The sequence below is a fragment of the Eschrichtius robustus genome, chromosome 6, assembly GCF_028021215.1.
Source record: "Eschrichtius robustus isolate mEscRob2 chromosome 6, mEscRob2.pri, whole genome shotgun sequence".
NCBI lineage: Eukaryota > Metazoa > Chordata > Mammalia > Artiodactyla > Eschrichtiidae > Eschrichtius > Eschrichtius robustus.
The window spans coordinates 80,821,075-80,830,885 of record NC_090829.1 but is presented as its reverse complement, the minus strand read 5'-3'; the positions used below and the strand labels follow the sequence as shown (position 1 = coordinate 80,830,885).

General features: G+C 56.7%; 1 protein-coding gene across 1 annotated transcript; it reads left to right on the top strand.

The window, feature by feature from the left end:
* Nucleotides 1–1,757: 1,757 nt before the first annotated feature.
* On the top strand, nt 1,758–8,806 carry NR1I2 (nuclear receptor subfamily 1 group I member 2). Its single transcript, XM_068545515.1, is given in 9 exon segments — nt 1,758–1,884; nt 3,100–3,287; nt 3,783–3,813; nt 4,155–4,387; nt 4,389–4,399; nt 6,438–6,575; nt 6,764–6,897; nt 7,362–7,467; nt 8,662–8,806. Coding segments are annotated over 9 exon segments (1,113 nt in total).
* The last annotated feature ends 1,005 nt before the right edge of the window (nt 8,807–9,811 follow it).

Sequence of the window (9,811 nt, the reverse complement as noted above, 5' to 3'; positions counted from 1 at the left end):
AAGAGTAGCCCCTGCTCGCCGCAACTAGAGAAAGCCTGCACAGCAACAAAGACCCAATGCAGCCCAAAAATAAATTAATTTTAAGAAAAGAACACAGGTTTTGGAGTCAGACTGACATGGGTTCAAATTCTGGCTCCACCTCCTACTAGCTAAGCAATGTCAACTAATCACTCGCCCAAAGAGGGGGTGAGGATGCGTGCACTCAGGGCAGCAAGTCCCAGTCACATACAAACACTGTTTATTAATTTATTCATTCATTTATGGATGGCTCTTCCTTGCTGAGAATTTATCCCATCTTTGGTATTCAGCCTAAATACTGGATTTTACAATTAATTATTTTTGCAAAGGCCTCACTGAAGAAGCATTTTACTTTCATGGAATTGAAGAGGCGATCATTTCCACCCTCTGCTGGCTAGATTTCACACATTCCCAAGCAGCCAGGAACAGGTGCAAACCTCAGAGTAAATACAGCTGGATTGAATTGAAACGGCACAGCTAACTGGTCTTATTAAATTCACATGAAAGAGAGATGTGGCTGGCACATACCAGTCACCTAGTCACTGTCATTTTCCTGCCCACAGGGCATCATTCTGTAAGGAGGGCTGATGTAAGAGTGGAATAGGATCAAGACTGGGGGTGTCGGCTGGCACCCCATCGACCCCAGTCCAGATCGACATCTAACAAAGCTCCAGGCCGTCTGTTTCCATGATCTCTTGCCAAGTAACAAACCTCCCCCAAACTTACTAATTAAACCAACCACCATTTCATTTCCTGTCACGCTCCTGTGTATTGACGGGGCTCTGCTGGGAGCTCCTCTGCTCCACACAGCATGGGGAGACACTCAGCTGGACTGGGACACCCAAGAGGGCTCGCTCACATGTCCAGAGCATGGTGGGGAAGCTGGAAGGCGGAGGCAGCTGGGCCTCCCTCATGCGTGTCATCCCAGGGCTCTCCCTTTTCACGTGGCCTCTGTGCATGGCAGCAGGGTGGACAAACTTTCTCACATGGTGGTTTAGGCCATAAGGAGGTTAAGATCTCTAAAAGGCATCTACCTCCTTGTCTCCCTCCTGGCACAGCTGTGTGGGGACGTGTGGGTGCAGGGCCCGCTCACTCCACTATTACGGGTCTCTGAACCTCTCTGTTCCCCTAGGTCCATCAGGAGAATCTGTTTTTCCAAGGGGGAAGCCTTTGTCCAGTGAGGTAGAAAGCTTCCTATAGTCTACCTGGTCCTCTGGCTGCCCCTGGCCCCCCAGTCTAGAATGGGGACTGGGGAAGGCAGGGAGCTTCTTTTGTCTCTTATACTCCTGGGGACAGGTTTCCTCCGGCTCCCTCTTCCAAGAAGGAGAAATCCAGGAAGAGGCCGCCTCCACAAAAACCTGGGGGTGCCTGGGGGTGAGGGGGAAGAGGGCAGGGTGCGGGAAAGAGCGAGGCTCGGCCTGGCGCTGAAGCATCCCAGAAAACGGCTCTGGCGCAGGCCCTGTTGGAAGCAGCGCCCACCACCCGCATGAATGTTGCAGGACAAGTCTCCTCTCCCGCTCCCCTCCTCCAGCCGGCTCCGGGGCCCCTGGGGAAGCCCAGCACCCACCGACAGAAGCCTGAAGAGCCTCCGCCTGTACCCCTCCTATGGCCCCGACCCAACTCAGAGGCAAAGGCAGGGCCCCCAGAGGGTGTGACTAGTGTCCGTGTCGGGAGGGGACAGGGAGCCAGGGTACTCCACGCGGCCTACCTCTTGCTCTTTGTCCTCTCGCAGCACAGCCATGAAACGCAACGCCCGGCTCTGGTGCCCTTTCCAGAAGGGCACCTACGAGATCACCCGGAAGGCCCGGCGGCAGTGCCAGACCTGCCGCCTGCGCAAGCTCCCGGAGAGCGGCTGGAGAAAAGACGGCGCAGGCGGGCGTGGGCACGTGAGCCCGAGCAGGCTCGGGCCGCGGGATGTGTGCGGGCGCATGCGCAGACGGGCAGGCGTCGGCCTGAGACCAGGTGCCTCTCCTGAAGGGCTGGAGGGGTGGAGTGTGTCTCCGTTCTCTGCTCTGGGAGGCCAGGTTCTCTCTGGCCAGGGTCGTGCCCGCCTCTCCCCTTTGTTGCGCTTGTGTGGTTCATTTTGTTCCCTTCATAGTTGTTTAAGGCAAATTGGGGGCGGTGACTTGGGGACGGGAAGCTGGAGACGCGTGGTGTGCTATGACCCCCCGCCTTCCACCAGCTTCCCAGACCCGGCGTCCTCCAGAGGAACTGTGTGCCGCCAGTGGCTGGGGGTTCTCATTTCCCCTGTCCAGCTTTGGTATAATTGTGCTCCCAGGGACTCTGAGATTAAAGAGCATGCGGAAAAGGCTGGAAGCTTCCAGAGCGTTATTTCTCTCCATCAATCACAGAGGGACCCAAGACCTTGGGCAGCCTTTCAGGGGCCAAGTTCCTTGGGCATTTGGGCAGAGAGCCTTTCCTGCAGACCAGCAGTCCCTGCCGTCCCCTCCCTGCCAGGATCCCCACAGCTTTGCTCTGCACACACAAGTGGGCCCCAGAAGTCCATGGAAGACCCTAAGGCTACCGGCTACATAGGAAGTGGCTGGAGTCGATATTTCTTGCTAAGCACTAGTCCCAGCTCTCTGGGGTCTTGGAGACCCAGAGATCTTGGGGGACTCTGAGGAGTCTTGTTGGTATCTGATCCACCAGAAAAGAATAATCAGGTGCATTTATTGAACAACTATTATGTACCAGGAGCTGTTATTAGGCATTTCCTGTGCAGTGTCTGATCCTAACAGCAGTGTGAGGTGAGCACTGTCACTGCAGATTACCAAGAAGGAAACTGAAGGCAAGAGAGGTTAGGGAGCCTGTCAAGGTCACCACTAGAAAGCGGCAAAACCGTCACTCAAGCCGGTGCCTTAAGATCCAGAAGCCTGAGCAATTCCCATCGCTCCACGAAGTTGTCTTGAACCGCACAGTCACAGGCAGCACACCCGTCCTTCCCCAAGTGTTTCTCCACAGGAGCCCAGAGTCCTCGAGAGTCTGGAAAAAGGCAGGTTTCTTGTCACAAGCATGTCCCCATCCCCTACTGCTGCTCGAGCCCCTGCAGGTGCCTGAGGCTGCTCCTGGCTATCCCTGCAGTGATCATGTCTGACACGGCCGTGGCGCAGAAGCGGGCCTTGATCAGGAGGAAGAAGAGGGAACAGATTGGGACTCAGCCCCCTGGAGCCCAGGGTCTGACTGAAGAGCAGCAGATGATGATCAGGGAGTTGATAACCGCTCAGATGAAAACCTCTGATAGCATCTTCACGCATTTCAGGAATTTCCGGGTATGAGGCTTTAGAGACGGCTCAGCTCCTGCGCTAGCTCCTCAGAACCCCAACCTCATTCCCAGGGGTTCTCAAAGAGTAGCCCCTGGACTTGCGGCAGCAGCAGCATCTGGGAACTTGTAAGAAATGCAAAACCTCAGATCATCCCCTATCTCCTGAATCAGAAACTTTGAGGTCGGGGCCCAGCAGTCTGGGCCTTGACAAGACCCCTCAGGTGATTCTGACTCATGCTCAGGTCTGGAACTCTGCTCTCTCCTTCCGCAGCAGGTAGAAATTGAGTCTGAGCCATAAATGGAGTTATGGAAAGCTGAGTTGCCCCAGGGTTGCTGGCGTTCAGGGCTTTATGAGGACAGGGGCAGGACCTGCAGGGGGCAGGACATTTGTGAACTGGTTTTACTGAACCAAGAAACTCTAGTGATCTCAGCAGTGGTAGCCGTGTCTGATCCTGGTGCCATCTTCCACCTGTGCTCACAGGTATCTCGGTGACCCGTCCAGCTCACAGAGCTGGTAGCCAGTGGCCTCCAAAGTCTGTTTCTTTCCATATTTAGCTCCCAGATCCTTTTCTCTGAGTTTCCTGAGTGCAAGGTCAGGGATGCTTGGGACACACCCCTGACCAGGCAGGGATGTGAGGGACCATGAATTAATAGATCCACCTGATAGGAGAAGACCAAAAAGAAGGAACAAGTGCTGTGTCTGGAGGTGGGGTGTACGCTCCTGCCACTGTGCAGCCACTCAGGGTGCAGCTGTGGCTGTGTGTGCCTGTCTGGGGCCTGTGTCAGAACCTGTTTGGGGGAATATATGCTGTCTCTTCTCTCCCCCTTCCGGCTCATGTCCCAGCTGCCAGAGGCGCTTAGCAGTGCCCACAAGATTCGGAGTCTCTGCAGACTCAGTCAAGTGAAGAAGCTGCCAAGTGGAGCAAGATCAGGGAAGATCTATGTTCAGTGAAGGTCTCCCTGCAGCTGCGGGGGGAGGACGACAGCATCTGGAACTACAAGCCCCCGGCCGACAAGAGTGGGAAAGAGATCTCTTCCCGGTTGCCCCACATGGCTGACACGTCAACCTACATGTTCAAAGGTATCATCAACTTTGCCAAAGTCATTCTCCTATTTCAGGTAGGACACAGGGGCCGGGTGGATGGTGTGGAAAGGAGCAGGAAATGGCCAACAGGTTCAAATGGTCTGGGGTAGATTCCTCTGAATTTGGGGGACGTTGGTGCCAAAAGACCCTCCTTTACCTCTGCCCCCAGGGCACCTGGTCCTGCTGGGGAATGGAGCCCTCGCTGTCTGTATGGCTCATTAGCTTTGTGACTGCGGCCTGCCCTTTAACCTGTGTCTCAGCCTCCTCATCTGCTAGACAGGGGCTAATAATGCCTACCTTGCAGGGCCGTTGTGTGAAATAAGAAAATATCTGGAAGAGCATTCATCACATACATGGTGGACGTTCAGAAAGTAATCCCCCTCCCCATTTCACCGCAAAGGGGCAGGAATCACAAGTTGACAGTTCAAGAGCAAAGGAAGAGTTGGAAGGGAAAGGAAGGAAGTCCAGAGGGAGAAGAAGGAAAGGGCCAGGGACAGACGCTGGGTCACTGGCAGTCTGCTGCCTAGAGAAGGCTGAGAAGGAGGACAAGGGGCCGGGACTCCCCAGAGCTAGGCGTGAAGGCAGCAACCACTGGGCAACCAGGGTGAATGAGAGACCCTGGACCCTTCTGGTGTGGTGGTAACCACAGCCACACGATATGGAGCCTGTCAGGGCTGGAGATGGCACTGGGCGTGTCTTCCCTGGGGTCAGCCACTGGCCTTGCCAGGCCTGGGCAGGTGGAGCTGAATCACACATGAGGAGCCCTGATTTCATCCGCAGGCAGTGGGCAGGTTCTCTTCCAGGAGCCCACAGGTTGCCCTGTGGGTGACACGTAGGACTTATTTACTGGGGTGACGGTGGCCACAGGCTGGAGTGGGGTTCAGTTTGCGGCAGAGTAGGTCAAGGGAGCAGGGAGAAAGGCCCCCTTCCACGCATGGACCTGGCAGATCCCCACCAACATCTCATGACCCAGACCCTACCACCAGGGTGGGAGGCCACTCATTTCTCGTGACAACCAGTTTGGGGTACAACCACCCCAGGAGGCAGGAGTTGCTCTCACCTTCATTCCACAGATAGAAAACCAAGTTTAAGGCACGTGTGTGGGATCGCATCTAATCAGAGAGGCCAGCTTTGGAAGCAGAGTACAGCCTTCAGAGCCGGCCCCGTGCCAGGTCCTGGGCTGGGAGCTGGGCAGGGCGGGGGGTGAGGGCAGCGGTGGGGACACACGGAAGGAAAAGATCAAGTTCACGGCATTTGTGGCTCAACGCTGTGGATCTAAAAGAAGGGACTGAACTCCCGAGGAGACCAAAGCCAGGCAAAGGTCCTCCTGAAGAGCTCCCTCCTGGGTTTTCAGTTGGCATGCCTCCATCAGTGGGGAGATGGGGGCCCCTCTCAGGTTGGGAGGGATGTCAGTCTAACCGTGAATACTAGAGGCAACCACTGTGGCTGGGCCTGTGCTCAGTGCTGCGGGTGGAGCTCAGGGCATCCAGGCTGCCTGGAGGGAAACAGAAGCAACAGCAAATCCAAAACAGACGACAGGAAGCAAATAGCCCCGCTGCATGGAACTCATGCTGGAGGACTGGCACTTGCAAAAGGACTGCAGTCTGGAAAGACCTCTAGGAGGCACAAGGACAGCTTGGCCCAAAGGACTAGCAGAGTCTACTTAAGTGAAGCTATAGGGGTACTCATGCCGAGTGGGGAAACCGAGGCAGAAAGCATGAGGCCAGGGACCAGGAGCCAAGGCATCGGCTGGGGCGTCAGTGGCTGTGCAGGGAGCGGGAGGAGATGAGGCTAGGCAGTAAGGGCCTGGACACCGAGCTACATCAGCAGTGGAGAGTCCCTGAAGGTAGCAGGAGACCAGAGGAAGATGGCAGGGAGGAGGAATCTGCTTGCTGGATTGGGACACAGAGAGACTGGAGGCAATTTGAAGGCACCTGCAATAATCCGCAGGGGTAGGAGCCCATCCTCCCTCTTCTCTTCACCACCCTCCCACCCTGATTCTGGATTATGGGAGGGTGCTGGCCTGCGGCACTTTCCTAGGAAGCGGCATCTCCTCCTTATCCTTGCTGCCAGGGACCTGCTCATCGAGGACCAGATCTCCCTGCTGAAGGGGGCCACCTTTGAGCTGTGCCAGCTGAGATTCAACACGGTGTTCAACACAGAGACCAGGACCTGGGAGTGTGGTCAGCTGTCCTACTGCTTGGAAACCCTGCCGGTGCCCGAGAGATGCCTGTCTGCCCTGGCAGAGGGTGGGAAACAACCGTGGAGGGAGGAGAGGAGCCACGCCAGGTTACATGGGTCCTGGGATTGCAGGGCATAAGATTGGGCAATGGGAAAAAAGACCTTGGTGAGGGAAGTCTGGGTCTTGGGTCAGCTTCCTGAGAAGTTTACCCCTCCAGCCTGCACCCACCCACAGGTGGCTTCCAGCAGCTTCTACTGGAGCCCGTATTGAAATTCCACTACCTGCTGAAGAAGCTGCAGCCGCATAAGGAGGAGTGTGTGCTGAGGCAGGCCATCTGCCTTTTCTCTCCAGGTGATAACCCCACCTGTCCTACCCGGCTTCCCCGTGCCCCTCCCCCACCTGTCCCACCGGGCTTCCCCGTGCCCCTCCCCCACCTGTCCCACCCGGCTTCCCCGTGCCCCTCCCCCACCTGTCCCACCCGGCTTCCCCGTGCCCCTCCCCCACCTCTCCAGGCTTGCTCACACCCTGCCAGCTTCAGCTGAGGGAGGCAGCAGCCCCTCCTTTGCCTTCCCCAGGGAAGGTCCCAACTGATGGCCTTGCCCGCCACTCACTGCTCAGCCAGGATGGGGACTCTGGCTGTTTTCTCCTAGGGTCAGAGGGGTGATGCAAAGCCCTCTTAGCTCCCCCCTCCCTTCCTTGCCTGGGAATTCCTGGCTCTGGAAGGTGGTTGGCAATTTGTCCCCTCTGGGATGGACCAAGCTTGTCTCGGCCCCCATGGCCTTGCGGGGACCGTACCGCCTTCTCCCCCGCACCAGACCGCCCGGGTGTGGGGCAGTGCCGCTTGCTGGACCAGCTGCAGGAGCGGTTCGCCATTACCCTGAAGGCCTACATCGAGTGCAACCGGCCCCGGCCCGCCCACTGGTGAGCAGCAAGCAGGGAGGGTGTGAGGGGCTGTGAGCCCCGCCCCCAGGCCCCCGACTGTTCTGGGTCTCTCTGGGAGCGCAGACCACAGCTGCTCCCGGGGCAGCCTCTAATTACCAGGGCTTTGGGACCCTGCTTTGTGACCTCCACTGAGGCCTCCTGCCCAGTCGACCTAGAACAACTACTGTTTATTGAGAAGATCCAGCCCTGGTGCCAAGCAGTTTTACATGCATATCACCTTTCATCTTTAAAACAGCCCCATGCAGTGGGTGCCATCATATCCTGTAAAGGACTGGGGGCTCCGGGCGACTGACCCGGGTCCCACCCCAGGCAGGTGGGGTCTGGAGATGGATCCTTGCGGGCCAAGTCTACAGCCCACACCCTTGAGCACTAACTACCTAACCACCTCCCAGGACAAACAACAGATAACGGGGTAGGAGACTCCTTAGTTCTGGTCACAACCCGAAGGAGGAAGGCTGCTCAGGGCTTGACCAGATAGAGGCTGCCACCCCTTCACTGGGCCTCAGCAGCCCTGTGACCTGGTGCCATGGTCCCGGGCTGGACGGGGGAAGGCCAGCGCTGGGTGTGCTAGTGCGAACATAAAACCTCAAGTCCTTACTTGGCCTGCTACAGCTGGCTTTTGAGCTTGGCCTCCTGGGATGCTGGGGGTGGCCGTGTCTTGCTTTGCTCAGTCTTCCCCTGTACGGAGCCAGGAGGCATCATGGGGAAACTAAGGCACGAGGTGTGTCTCAGACACCAGATCCCAGGCTAGATCCGGGGAGGGACTGCTGCCTGTGGCCCGTGCCTCCACAACTACTCCACTCCATCCTGACCCCCGTCCATTGGCCACGGCAGTGATGTCCCCCCGGAATGACCTATTCACGTGGTGCCTGCAATGCCTGGTTTTCCCACGGACGTCCCTGTGTACAGGGACTCAAGCCCAGAGGAGGAAGTGCGAGTGGGAAGGGTGGGTCCACACCTCCAGGGCCCCAGGCTGTTCTGCTCCCTCATCTGCAGGCTGAAAGGGAAGCTTAAGGAATTCAGCCAAGCCTCATCTCTTGGCTGACCTGTGAGATGAGATGAAAACCTGAGATGAAAACCCTCAAACGTGTTCAGTTTCAGAGGGGCCCCAGTGTTGGTGGGTGGGGGCAGGGCGGGCCACACCCCCCAACGCTTCCCCTGACTGGCCAGCAGGTTCCTGTTCCTGAAGATCTTGGCTATGCTCGCCGAGCTCCGCTGCATCAACGTCCAGCACACCCAGCAGCTGCTGCGCATCCAGGACATTCACCCCTTTGCCACCCCACTCACGCAGAAGTTGTTCAGCATCACAAATGGCTGAGCGGCCGCCCCACGGCAGTCAGAGCCAGAGCCCTGGGAGCCAGAGCCACCACTCCTGGGGCTACACAGACAGACACTGACCATGCCGGGCAGGTCCTGCCTCCCCAGGGAACTCACAAAGACAGCCGTGATGATGGCGGGCTAGCATTCCTCAGCCCCCAGCTCAGCCTGGGGAGAGCCAAGCCCTAGAGCCTTACATGAAGAGTGTGCTGGCCCCTCGGTCAGGCCTATCGAGAGGCAAGGGCACCCTCCCCTTAGAAAAGGCCCTGGGTCTGGGGATCTAGTATCATGGTGGGAGAGGGGATAGGGGATACGGTGCCTGGGGCTGGGGCATCGGAGGGTCTATGCCCACACCCAAGTTCATTAGCTCCTTGGGTATTTTCACTGCTACGTCTACTACCCCTGTGTCCCACTCGCCAGCCGTTCCCAACCCACAGCCTCCTGTCCTGAGTTGCTCCGTGGGTTTCACGCCTGTGTCCACCAGCAGGTGCATTAGCGTCTGAGGGAGTCTATTAGAGAGAGGCCAGAAGGCCTGCACCAAATGTCAAAAGCTTGTCATTACCTGTCTCTGCGTTTATTCTTCCCTCCTTCTGGGCACCTCATTCTGTGTCTCTGCATCCATTAAAACACATCATTAAGCACCAACAATGTGCAACCTGCTGTGGGGAATACATGCTGACTGACATGGATCCTGACCTCGAAGGGGTTATACATGTGTGTGACTTGGTGCAGGTCTGCTTCACAACCGACCTGGGGCTGGGTGGCTCCTGAGGCTGGAACGCCAAAGGGTCTGTGACGGGGCTGTACTGACGGCACTTAATAAACGTGTTCCTGTTTACACACCTGTTTTCAGAGCTCAAGAGTATGAAAGTGTCTGCTTTGTTTGTAACCACTTCGAGTAAAAATGCTGCATTTTTCGAAAATTACATTTTAACTAACTTTACATAGGGCATCCCACACCTAAGAACCAGGCTTAGCAAATATGATCCTGTGGTTAATGTCAAAT